General features: G+C 34.8%; 1 protein-coding gene across 4 annotated transcripts in view; it reads left to right on the top strand.

The window, feature by feature from the left end:
* Positions 1-12,092, top strand: part of KBTBD3 (kelch repeat and BTB domain containing 3) — a 28,208-nt gene extending 16,116 nt beyond the window's left edge. For 3 of the 4 annotated variants that reach the window (XM_020996078.2, XM_020996081.2, XM_078156839.1), the window contains 2 exons: positions 420-664; positions 3,974-12,092. In XM_020996078.2, coding sequence (XP_020851737.1) covers positions 444-664; positions 3,974-5,579 — 1,827 coding nt within the window. In that variant the 5' untranslated portion in view covers positions 420-443 and the 3' untranslated portion in view covers positions 5,580-12,092. Of the gene's footprint in view, positions 1-419; positions 665-873; positions 904-3,973 lie in introns of those variants that run through there. The other variant, XM_020996087.2, reaches the window with a different exon arrangement.
* Positions 12,093-14,247: the final 2,155 nt, after the last annotated feature.

The following is a 14,247-nucleotide window of genomic DNA, read 5'->3' as shown; positions in this document are numbered from 1 at the left end:
CCTGACTCCATGTACAGCACTCTATCCACTGTGTCACCTAGTTTCCTATGTACATACATATTGAAACTACTTCTTTAAAATGAATACACATATATCCCTAACTTTTCAGAAGAGGAGGCTCTGTCATCTCTGCACATTCAATTTTCATTACTGTTATAATGCTAAAATGCTGTATGTGTGCAAACTAGTGCTTTGACATAACATTGGATGTGAACATTAATTTTCATTGATAGTTAATATTTTAGAAAAAAATAAAGTAAAAATCCTAGAGTTTTACAATTAAATGTTTTAACTAGATATACTCATTAGCTTTCAGTTGTAGTCAGGAGCACTTTTCATACAATTAAAAATAGAGCAGCAACTTTTAGAACTGAGGTATTTTGTCACGAAAATTAATCAGCTTTTTTTTTCCTTTTTAGTTCTAAGGACAGCTTACATTCACCATGGACTGCTCACAGGAGTCTCTTAGATGGGCCATGTGTAATGGAATTCCACCTGATAAGAAAAGCAACTCTCTTGTAGCTGAAGAACATGGGCAACAAATTTTAAATGTACTACAGAATTTTAGAGAGAAGAATGCCTTTTATGATTTTAAGATAATTGTAAAAGGTGAAATAATCCCATGCCATCGTTGTGTATTAGCAGCATGCAGTGACTTTTTCAGGTAAACAGTTTCTTTCTGATTCAAATTTCAAATTCTGGATAATGTAGATAATTCATATTATGAAGTCGACATTTCATAATGTTTTAAATATGTCTTCTGTTCATCATAGGATGATGTGTTCCTTGATAATTTGTGTTCCTTGAAAAAAAAAAAAGATGTCCACAAGTGAAATCAAGGTTAAATATTGTGACATTTGCCTTCTTTAATAGGTTGGAAATGCAGGACCATCTTTATTAAAGGTGATTATGTCTTCCTGATTCCTAAATCTGAAATTCCTGTCGGCTGCCAACAGATGCTATTAGAAGGCACGTAAATCTAACAAATAGGCTCTCCTCAGGCATTGGTAAATGAACGAAATAAGACTTAATACACAATCCAGTTGCTTATCCTTTATCAAAATAGAATTCTACTGAAATTATATTGTATCATTTACATATCTCAGAATATGAAAGTAACCCTAAATTCTCACTTATTTAATCTGCCTCTCATCCACCTTTCCTCTCAGTGTCCTATTATTGCGCACACACACACACACACACACAGAGTCATCCTCTTAACCACTGGAGAGTAGTTCCTCTGTATTTTCCCACCAGTAATGATAGGGATTTATTAACAAATCTTCCTCTGATAACAAATAAATTTTCCCCCTGAAATAGTAATTCACATCTTCCACCTACTGCCTTTCTGGTTTTTTTTTTCCTGCTGTACTGATTACTTATTAAATTCTTTAGTGCACTGATGTTCTCTTTGCCTTCTCATTCTCTTAGATAATGTGCAAGTATGTTTTTTTTAAAAAAATCAAAGAACCAACAGATTCTCCCACATTATATTGAAACAAACATCTAATTTGTAAAAGTCTTTAATTTATAAAAGTCTTTATCCTTATTGTTTAGCCACTTTACATATTGAGTACTTTGATCATTGCCAGGCTTGAGAAAAGATACCTCTCCCATTCCCCACTCCCAAGTATAAAGGTGTTAATTGCAAAAGGCCAAAGAGTTAGATGAGTAATGGAAGAAGAGACCTGGGGGATCTCTTATTGGATGACCTTTATTTTATTAAGTAAGCAGGATACTAGGTTATACTGTAACAGTGTTGAGAGGATTATAAGAATGAGATAGGAAGTTGATAAAGACACTAGAAGAATTTGGGAACAGTAGTTATAGAACATGCACATGAAACTCACACGGCAAGATTTCTCTGTAATAACCTCATTTCAGGAAAGATTCACATGGCATCTTCATCATATTCATTCCACTGGCCTGGGTTTCAAGTTACTTATTAATTACTTATATCCATATATATTAGGTGTTATTCTGTAATAGGTGCTTAGTGTTTTTCCCTACCTTTGAAAACAGACCTGTTAGCAGAAGAAGCAAAGCAATGATTATGATGTAAATGGAAAGAAGAATAACATAAAAAAGAAACTGAAGGTGATGCAATTATAATGGTCAAACTTAGCCTTGAAAAATTTACCTTTCTACCTTCATTGCAGAAGTTGGGGGGAGGAGTACGGTGGTAGAGTGAGGGGTATGGTGGGTGGGTAAGGGATATGAACATGTATATTGGCAAATCCAGTCAATGTATTGGTTAGTTTTTCTGAACTACTTTCTTTCTTTCTTTTTTAAATTTTTGTTATAGTCACCGAGTAAGGGAGTCATATTCAGAAATGAATATGATATAAAAATAGAAGGAATCAATAAAAATAGATATATCTAAAATAATTAAATTTGGGGGGAGAAAAAGGAAGCCCACCTATTTTTAATCACAGAGGGACTTTGCCTTAAGCAAAACAAAAAGGTAGCTCTTAAAACAAATTTACATAGTGTTTTCTTCATAAATGTTACATTAATTTTCAAAGGAATGAGACCTTACCATTCAAAGCTGTTCATTTATGAAAAATAAATATGATAAGTATGCACTGTGAAGGATACTTGTACTCTGTATTTAAAAGATTACAGGCATGTGCTACCATTCCAGGCCCTTTATTTGATCTTCAGAGAGAATGAAAATTCACAGATTTTTTCTTCAGAGATATACATATTAACAATTAGAAACAAAACCAAATCAGTTCTGACATAAACCAGAAAGAAAGTTATTAAAACAATTCTCACTATTAATAAATCATCCAGAGGGTTTCAGTAAATGTATATACAGATTAAATGTGAAGACATTTATAAATGTAAATTTAAAAAGTAATATATATTATATTATGTGATAATGCTGCTGCTTGACATTATTGATGAGTTATATGAACATCATGATAATATGAGTTAAATATAGAAATTGAGGTTGGCATTAGAGTAATCTAAGTGTATTTGAAAGCATTTTTAAAAAATAAAAATAGGACTGCCGTCAAGGGTGCAGGATGTTACAGTGGAAAGAGTCCTGGGTTTAGAATCAGAGGATTTGGATTAAAGTCCTGGACCTTCCACTTTTAACTTGTGTGACACTGAAAAAGCCCCTTCATCTCTCTGGGCCTCAATTTTCCCATTTGTAAAATGAGGAAGTTGGACTAAATGATATCTGAGGTTACCATCTGCTCTAAATTTATGATCCCGTGAACACGTGTAACCATTCCAAATCTGATTCCTGTTTCCCATTATTGCCCTTAGAGTATTTAGAGAAAACCATCTTCTCCCTGAAAAATCCTAGTGGAAAGAATTTTACATCTGGTCTAGATATGGGATGGCATAAAATCTAAAATATGAATGCCATCAATCCATTAGGACATATATTCAAGTAATACGGACAAATCCTACTCCCATTTTTCAAAACATTTTCCTTGGGGAAACTAAAAACTGAAGAGAAAACCTGAGGAGATTAGTAAGTATAAGAGCAAAAAGTCACATTCAGATCTCCTAATTCCAAATCTAATTTCCCCCATACTACACTGCCTCTCAACATACCATCCTACTAAATAGTCTTGAGTTGATGCAGCTGAAAAAACTCATCAACAGATGGCCAGGCTTATACACAGACAAACACACGTGCATGAGCACACACATACACTCCCCCCACATGCATATATACATACATACATACATATATATATATACACATATATGTGTGTGTGTGTGTGTGTGTGTATAAACTGGACAAATAATTTAATCAGCCAGTAAACATGTATTAAACACCTACTATGTGCCAGGCACTATGTGCATTCAAATTACGTATGTGTAATGTGTAACCAGTATGTTTAAAAATATATTCCTTAAGATCTTAAAACTTTAATTTTAGATCAGTATAGAGGCAAAGAGGAGGAAATATTATTTACCATTCATATATTATTTGCTTTTGTTTTTGCAGGGCTATGTTTGAAGTAAACATGAGAGAACGAGATGATGGGAGTGTTACCATTAGTAATTTGTCCCCCAAAGCAGTGAAAGCTTTTCTTGATTATGCCTATACTGGAAAAACAGAAATAACAGATGACAATGTGGAAATGTTCTTCCAGTTGTCATCATTTCTTCAAGTTTCACTCCTTTCCAAAGCTTGCAGTGATTTTTTAATAAAAAGTATTGATCTTGTCAATTGTTTACAATTATTAGCCATATCAGATAGCTACGGTGCTTCCCATTTGTTTGACCATGCACTTAAATTTGTACAGCATCACTTTTCCCTGCTACTCAAATCCACAGACTTTTTAGAGATTAATTTTGGAGTACTGCAAAAATGTTTGGAAGCAGATGAATTAAATGTTCCTGAAGAAGAATCTGTTTTGAAAGCAGTTCTTAATTGGACCAAACATAACCTGGAATCAAGGCAAAAGCATCTGCCTCATTTAATGAAAAAGGTACGCTTACATCAGTTATCTGAGGAGACTCTCCAGAACTGCCTGCTCTCTGAAGATCATTTATTCAAAAGCACTAAGTGCTTTGACATAATCAGGGATGCAATTAAATGTGTGCAGCGTTCCAGTGGACTCTTTCCAGATGCACGTCCATCCACAACTGAAAAATATATATTTGTTCACAAAACTGAAGAAGCAGGAGAAAACCAGCACACATTTTGCTATAATATTAAAACAGATAAATGGAAAGTGCTGCCACAGACTCACATGGTTGATTTGCCTGGGTCTAGTCTATCTAGTTATGGAGAGAAAATATTCATGACAGGTGGCTGCAAAGGGAAATGTTGCAGAACTGTTCGACTCCACATTGCTGAATCGTATCATGATGCAACTGATCAGACTTGGTGCTACTGCCCAGTCAAGAATGACTTCTTCTTAGTATCAGCAATGAAAAAACCAAGAACCATGCACACATCAGTTGTGGCTCTCAATAAATTGTTTGTTATAGGTGGAAAGACTAGAGGAGCTCGGGACATTAAAAGTCTGTTGGATGTTGACTCTTACAATCCTCTTTCCAAAGAGTGGTTATCTGTAAGCCAGCTGCCTAGAGGCATATACTATCCAGAAGCAAGTGCATGCCAAAATGTGATTTATGTTCTTGGATCTGAAGTAGAGATTACTGATGCTTTTAATCCGTCTCTTGATTGTTTTTTTAAATATAATGCCACAATTGATCAGTGGTCTGAACTAGTAGCAGAATTTGGCCAGTTTTTTCATGCAACATTAATCAAGGCAGTGCCAGTAAATTCCACTCTGTACATATGTGACCTTTCTACCTACAAGGTTTATAGTTTTTGTCCAGACACTTGTGTTTGGAAGGGAGAAGGATCTTTTGAATGTGCAGGATTTAATGCAGGTGCAGTTGGAATTGAAGATAAAATTTACATATTAGGTGGTGATTATGCTCCAGATGAAATTACAGATGAAGTGCAGGTCTACCACAGCAACAGATCTGAGTGGGAAGAAGTATCACCAATGCCAAAGGCATTAACTGAATTTTACTGCCAAGTGATTCAATTCAACAAATACAGGGACCCCTGGTTTTCTACTTATTTGTATTAGCAGCATGTAGTAGAACCTCTTTCTAAAACTATTTCAGTTCCAAAAGACATTTATAGTAAACTCTGCTATCTGGCGTGACTGGGGAAAGGCTTGTACTTGCTAATCAAAAACTATCGTTAACGGAGAACTACCACATAAATTCATAAAGATGTGTTATTTATATGCAAATGCATACATACATGTGTATATGTGTGTAATTCATAGATGCATATGCACATGTAGTTAACAGTTCTTTAAGAATCTGGAAGATTTAAGAAAAAAAAAAACATTTAATACCAAAACATCAGGGGTGGCCACAGACAATCTACTTTGTTATAAAGGTATTGCAGAATGTATTGGTAGAAGAAGGATCAACTCAAGGAAATTAAAAATCCTTGAGATATTGAAATAACACTAAAACAATTCTGAGGACAACTTAATCTTACTCTGAAGATTCACAAGTCTGCTAGAAAGACTTTTATACATATTAAAGTCTTCAGCTTGGATGATTTAATGATTTAAATACCTAATCCATGGAACTTTGTTCAAAGTATAATACAAGCAAAGCTTATTGACCTTAGCTATTAGAAGAAAATTGACTGTCTAGATATTTTTTAAAATAGGCAAAATTTATCATAATCTGTTATGTAAAGTATAAGAAAAAAGAAATAAGAAATGGTTGGGATTTCTTAAATTCCTATCTTTCCCTTAGGAAAAAGCAAGAAGGCTCTGGAAAGTCCCAGGTAGGTGGGGGAGTAAAGAACAGTTATTTTGGATGTTTGTAAGGAAACAATTCTTTATTCTTTTTTTTTGACTCCTATGCCATTGCCATGGGAGACTATTTGAACTATCATGCTTTTCCCCAACTCTGGTCATAAACAGAGGTAGTTAAGAAAGAGATCTGGTTAGTGAGTGAGAATACCAGATAACAGAATGTTTACTATGTAAGCATTTTAATTTGCAGAGATTATGATTTTATACATATATACACACATTTAACAAATATCAGTTTGGAAGTAAGATTTTTTTTTTAACATCCACACAATTCTATGGTTGTTATATATTTGATTTATACCTGGGATCACAGATCTAGAGCCGGCAGAATCTTAGAGGCCAGCACCCTCATTTTATAGATGAGGCCCTGAAAAGTGAAGGTACTTGCCCAAGGGCACATACATGTGATTAATTGAAATTTATTTCATTAATTATTTTGTCATTGACTTGTGAAGCCTTTTTTTAAACTATGAACTTAAACGCAGATGAACATGAGCATTTCAGTATACAAAGAAAAACAAAAGCAGATCATATATGAAACTGTGAACTTTTTTTTTTTTGGTCAAGAGTTCATTTTACAATACAAGACTAACATTATTTAACCCTCTATAAAAACCCATCACATTTTTTAGTTAAAAAATTACTTGGTATAAAGTACTTCACTACCTTGTAGAACCCTGAGTTATTTTGAGGTTTTATCTATTTTTGCAATAATCTCCTTTCCTAATCATAATTAGCTAAAGCCTCCTGGGCTAGGGCTATTTGTGCATCCAGTATTTGACAATGCATGATTTTGCAATGGGTTGTTAAAATGTGTCCAAATGTGATGCACATGGCTCTTTCTCCCAAACTGTAAACCCCTTATACTTTCCTTATAAGAACCAGAGCAAAGCTGAATACCAAGAATATGCTAGCACGTTGCTCTAGTTTGCTAATAATAATTGATTTTACATAGTGCTTTAAAGTTTGCAAAGGCTTTACGTGTTTTATCTCATCTGAGCCTCACAGGAACTGTGTAACATAGGTAGTGTAGATATTTTTTGACAAATTTGAAACAGAAAGATTAAATTACTTGTCCATCATCATGTAACTAGTAATGTCAGAGACAGGTTTCAAATTCAGGTCTTTTTAATTGAGTTCAGTCCTTTTCTAGATCCAGTACTTTGCTCACTAAGGCACATTGCTCCTTGATATTTAGTTTATCCAGTTTCTCTCAAAAGCTTAGGTGAGCTTACTTAATTATCACTCAGTTGAGGTAAACTGAAAATTTACCTACGTTTGACATTGGTTGGAAAGTAAATATCAAATGTAGCCTAGAAAATAACTGAAATCTCTCACTGCCCCCACCTTTATCAAGGGGAGACATCTTTTAAAATGAAATACAATACTGTATACCTCATTTATCTGATAGCATTTGAGGTGTCTCATATTTTTATGTTGGCCTTCTTAATGGAAAGCTTCCTAAAGTGTATTACATATTTCCCTGCCTTCATATATGTTGTCTTATGCTCCAAATATACTGAATATAATTTAATCTTTTATTGAGGCACCAAGGGACAGCACAACATAGGGAATAGAGGACCAGCACTGGAGTAAAGATGACATGCTAGTTTATGTAACACTGGGCAAAACACTTAACCTCTGAGTACCCTAGACAACTCTCTTACTATAGACTAAAAGTTGTAGAGCAGTTGTTGATTTGCGTTGGCAGAGAAAGCTTACTCTGGGAAATTTCCTGTGCAATGAAATTATAGGTCCAATTTTTTTTTTAATTCTTGACTCAGTGTCATCATCCTGAATTATGCTGTAATGAAGTGATACCTGGATGGGTTAGTGACATGTGTAATGGTGCTGATGTCTCCTTTACTCTTAGCTTAGCTTTTTTCAGTGCTTCAGGTTCCAGTAGCACCATCCCCTTGCAGTTTCTAGTCTGCTGCCCTGGCTTATGAAAGGTTGTTTAATTTTGCATACAATTCTAAGCTGCTACCTCTGACCTAAGGATAGTTCTAAAACTGTCCTGTGGAGAAAAGTGCATGGCTTTATAACAGTTATTTTCCTTTAAGGTAAATTTCCTAGCTATGCCCTACATGAATGAGGTCTGCTTTCTGGATGAGTAAGCCATTAATGAATTTGCATTCCTTAAAATTATAAATACCCAAATTTGAACTTTAGTAAGACGTTTCATGTCTTGAAGTGTAACTATGCTCCTTACGATTTGTGAATGTAATTATGCTAAATACAAAGCATGTTAATTTGGCACTAGTCAAAACTATATAATATTGTTTTCTGAATTAGAAAAAGAACTGGCTGTTTTTGTATTTATAGTATATATACATGCTTTAGAAGTGTGCCTTATAATGGAATTATTGATTAAAACTGGTATTTTTACTATACCATATAAACTTATAGAAAGCATTTGATTGCTATGTGATGTGTTCTTTTTTTATGTATGCCAAATTTGAACAAAACTCTTAGTAAAGAAAAATCTGATACTTGGAGTTTTCTGAGTTAGAATGTAGGATTTATTGTATTCTATTTTTTTATGTCATTTAAAGGTCAATCAGATGTAATGCTTATATTGACTTCCTCAGCTGATGGCATATTCCTCTGGCAGATGCTTTCCCGCTGTAGTTAAATGATCTGACATAAGAAAAGATTATGGCATAGTGTCCAGAACTATAACTAGAAATTGTTTCACCTGAGGCAAAAACAGCTTGGAGGAAGGTTGCCTAGAAACTTTTACCCCGGAAGGTGAGAAAAATCCATAGGTGGAAGCAAGCCATTTTCTTCTTCCTGATGACAATGGCTAAGAAATTTGATGGGATCACACTCTTTTGACTTCTGTTGATGGCAATCTACTTACATTATAGATTGAATTTTTTTTGAAAAGTCACAAACTGTAGAGTCAAATTTGAATATAGATTTTTTTCCCTAGCTTCCCTTTGATCATATTTGTAAAGTAAGCAGCAATATCATATTTAAGTACTCTAGAATGATTAAGCTAATTTAATTAAGTACATTTCTTCTGATAAAATTAGTCAATTGAACTACTACAAATCAAATACCATCTAAAATTTAATTTTAACCACATGATAACATCTGCAATGCTTATTCCCAAAGAACCCTACTCAATGATAAAACAGCAGGATCTGGAAGGTACATGGGTCATTGAGATCATCTAGTCCAATCTCATTCCTAATACAAGAATATCCTCTACAAAATCTCTGACAGGTGGTTATCTAGCCACTCTTTTAAAGTTTTTCCTTGTATGGAGTTGAACTCACTGTAACTCTCATTCATTGATCCCAGTTCTTCATTCTGTATCTAGTTAAGTCTGATCATGACAGCCCTTCATTTCAAAACAGCCAAATCAGACAGAGGGCTGGCCTTGGAGTCTTTCTTCAAGTTCTTTCTTCAGGTCTTTCTTTTGACATGTGTAATGGTGCTGTCTCCTTTACTCTTAGCTTAGCTTTCTAAGCTATGTCATTTAACCTTTCAGTGTTCCAGGCACCTAACACTATACAGGGATTGCTGAGCTACATTGGTATTAGTTTCCATACTGGGATTTTTCTCTATCAGTGAAATCAGATCCATAAGCAACAATCATATCCCCACTAAGTCTTGCCTTTGTAGGCTAAACATGTAGAGTTCCTTCTGTCATTCTTCATCATACCACTGCCTTCCGTGGTTGTCCTCCTCTGCATCTACTCCAATTTGTCTATGACTTTCTTCAAATGCAGTACCTGCAATTAAACAATATCAACTTTTTCATATAATCTGTTTTACAAAGAATGAATATTGGAACTTTTGGTTTTACTTTAACCTTTCCATTTACACACCACCTGTGCTGCTATGGTCCTCTGTGTTTTAATCATGTAGTTATGTAAATTCTAATTTGGCTGTGATTTGAGGCAACATGCCAGCTCTTCCTTTAAAAGGATATGCATTTTTAAAAATATATCTTCAGTATTTGCAATTTTTTTCTGTTTCTTCATAACAGACTAACTACCTTGTCAAGAGCAAATATATGGAATACAAATTGTACATCTTCCCTCTGGACATAATTACTGATGCTTTGTTGCAGCTGCATTCAGTAGAGGTGGCAAGACATTGCCTTATGCCATCATGTATAAGATGAGATACTTTGCTCTCTGACCTCATCCAAAGTTTAGAAGAATACAGAAGTGGCTATATGTGTTATAAACAATCCGAGCTCACATGATAGACCAAATAACAATAATAGTTCTACTGAAAATGCAGACAACCTATGCTCAATTTATTATTTTAAGGACCCGGAATAGGATAATTAGATGCACAGAGAATTTTTACATCTCATTTTAGCCCTTGATCCACAAAGTTGAGGAACTGAATGATTTGAGTTTCACCTTCTTTCTCTTCCCCTAGATAAAAGTGTTCATGAATAATGAAATGTAGAAAAGAAAGGCAAGACTAAGTTAGAAAGAAGAGAAACAAAGGGCCTAGGACTCTGCATTCTGAAAAATTAATCTGTGGGAAATAAGGAGTTGACAGTAGTACAGTCAGGATCCTGTACCTGAGCCCTTAACTTCCAATCAATTATGTCTGATTAGCCATGGTTGTTACAAGGATTTTACTTTTTTTTTTTTCCTAACTGGGGGAGGGGAGCAGTCAGAGGGAGAAAAAAGAAATGTTAATGGCAAATGTAAAATAATAAGTTCAAAAATTAGTTTTAAAAACCTGCAAATCAGTTCCATGGTTTATATTATCACTTGAAACCTACTGTAAGTTCTTATGGAAAGGAAATCTATGATTTTAAATTCAGATTAAGGATCTCAGTAAGCAAGGATTAATGTCCTAAAAAATTCAACACCAAAGACTCTTTGTGACATTCTTGTAACAAATCTTATTTTGACATAGTCTAGTTTCTTTGGATATTAGATTATTTGGCCAAATCAGAAAGATACTACTTTTATGTTTCCATTTTTCAAATGTGTGTCAATATTTTTTAACAATTGAGTTATTTTTTTACAAATTATTACTGAGAAGTTTGTAGGTATACATAAACCATGTAAGTGAATTGAAGCATGAGGCTATGAATTAAGCACGACTGCAATCCAATCTCAGTTTATAGGTCACTTAGCTTTGTTCTGTTTCACAGATACAGACACAACCTCTAACCCTGAGGGACCTATTGTCTGCATGTCCTTGATTGCTAGAGGGACTAGACTAGAATGTATAAACTGCTGACTTCCACACAAATGAGAAAAATAACTCAAAGTATAAGTCCTATTAAACACAAACACCATCTTTTTGATGTTTATATGAGGGATCAAAGATCTTCAATTTCCTAAGGCATACAGAAGTTAAATGACTTGCCTAGGACCACACAGCTAGTAAATGTTTGAGGTAAATTTGAGTCCAGGTCTTCCTGACTCCCAGCTGTCTTTGTCTGGTGCATGACTATACCATGCTGCTTCTTTAAGAGCAAAATGTGCATTTATAATCTGTATCATAATTTTATATATATATATATATATATATATATATATATATATATATATATAAAATGCAACTTCTTTCCATATAAGAAGGAAACTATTTTGATACATGGCAGGATTTTACATTTTAGATTGCTATCATGTTATAATTTATATATATACAGAAGCATGTGTCCTATTTTTCTGTACAATTTAAAATTTAAACTCAAAGTTTATCAAAGATAATGTATGTACAATCTTAAACATAAATAAAAGCAATCTGAGAGGTTTCTTATTTGCCTAAGTTATTTGAAATGGATTTAATTATTGTTTATATCACTGATTTCCAAAGTGGGGGCCCCATTGCTGCTGTGCCATGTCATGACCCCAAAGGGTAAACCATCAGATAATGTGAAGACGTGTCACATCCTGTCTTCCGAAAATAGCCAATTGTTGGACTTATTTCTAACACAATTATACCATCCCCTTTACCTATTATAATACTTCCCAATTCTGCTCCTTCTAGCAGCTGGCAACCCTTAGGGCTGACTGTGCAAGCTACAAACCTCTCCCATCATGATTGTTTTGCAACCTGTACACCCAGACCAGCTGTACGGGTTCCCTTCTGAAAATCTTACACATACACACATACACACCTCATGCTCTGTACTGCAGGGCAATGGCTGATGAGAAAGAGCCTTTCCACCCCCCCCCCCAGCCCCCAACCCCATTTTGTTTTTGGTAGGACACAGTGACCTGCACAGGATGAACATTCACGGATGGATTGTGATTTCTTTTTTTTTGGCAGATTCTCAGCACATTATTTTTCTCCCTCAACCACCCTTCTTTTAAACTTCCCCATTTCTGTCAAGGGCAACACTATTCCTTCTAGTAATCCCACTGTTATCAATTCCCTTGTTAACTTTGACTCCTTCCTCACTGTTGGCCACCCTCTCCTTCTGTACACTTAATCTTTCCTATATGTGTTACTGAATATGATATAAGCACATTACCTATAAAAACTTTCATATCTATACTCTTTAAAGTTGAAGCATGGGGCAGCTAGGTGGCACAGTGGATAGAGCTCCAGCCTTGAAGTCAGGAGGACCTAAGTTCAAATCCGGCCTCAAATACTTACTAGCTGTGTGACCCTGGGCAAGTCACTTAACTCCAATTGCCTCACCAAAAAAAAAAAGTGGAAGCAATTTCTAACCTGTATTAAAATCTTCCCAGTAAAAAGTTTAGGTGGATTTTGAACTTTGTTAAAATTATAAAAATGTGATACCTGATTTGTAAGAATAACTGCATCAAGGAAGATGGAAATTTATTACATGGATTTCAACAAAAATCTTTGGTAGATAGGGTTTTAAAATGAGCATGGTGGTTTGTGAGCCAATGAAGACTGGTTTGAATGGTATGGTTCCACATCCCAATGATACATGTATGTTAAGGCTGATAAACCAAAAGACTGGGCTAAATTACCTCACCACCCCATGTCTTTGCCACTTTCTAGGTGGCACAGTGGCAGAGTTAAGTTCCCTACGCTCTTGCCCCATATTCTACACTTTTATTAAATAATTTTAAAAATATACTCTCATTCCTGTAGTTCTAACTACACTGTCAGCTTCCCCTGTGGATAACAGGGCAGTCTCCTATTGGTGATATACTGGCTTTTTGTCTGAAACTCAACACAAATTAGAGCCCTGAGGAGATCTGGACCTTCAGCAGGAGTAGCAAAACTGTTACACAGTCCAGAAGCCATCCTACTGTGTGCTGCCCTTAAGTCAAAGGCAAACCCTGTCCCTGAACCCTCCCACCTGCTACACACACATACACCCCCCAAGATTATTTCCTATTAGTATTAAAGATTGGTTAACTGCTAACCTTGTGTAACTCTGCTGGTCTTCATCCAAACTCTCCTTCACTACATTATTTAATAAATATAGTCAAGGATGCATTCCTTCCCTTTGGATGTACACAGGTTTGTGAGATATCTTCTTTAGCTAGGACAATCATTAAAGCCACATATCAAAACAAAAAGAATTTAGAACCAAACCTTCAAATCACCATATCACAAAGTGTAAAACCAAGATTTTGAAAAACAATGAAACATATTTAATCAAGTTCACCTCACTACAATATAATTGGTGGAGTAGTAGATAGAATAATGGACTTGGAGTCGGTAGGAGCTAAGTTCAAATCTTTCCTCAGATATTAGCTCTGTGACCCTGGGCAAGTCACTTCGTTGCTCTCAGCCTCAGTTTCCTCAACTGTAAAATCAGGATAATAATAGCGCCTACTTCACAGGGTTGTTGTGAAGATCAAATGACATATGTAAACCACTACATCAATATTAGGTATTTCTTTTATTATTATTGAGAGCAAAAAGAGTACTATTAATAAAATATTTTTGAAATATTTCATCTTTAGACCATCCTTTATAATTTCCATTTTTATTT

This window comes from Phascolarctos cinereus, unplaced genomic scaffold (assembly GCF_003287225.1).
Source record: "Phascolarctos cinereus isolate Bilbo 61053 unplaced genomic scaffold, phaCin_HiC Scaffold_726;HRSCAF=1367, whole genome shotgun sequence".
Taxonomy (NCBI): domain Eukaryota; kingdom Metazoa; phylum Chordata; class Mammalia; order Diprotodontia; family Phascolarctidae; genus Phascolarctos; species Phascolarctos cinereus.
This window is presented reverse-complemented; position numbering and strand designations above follow the sequence as displayed.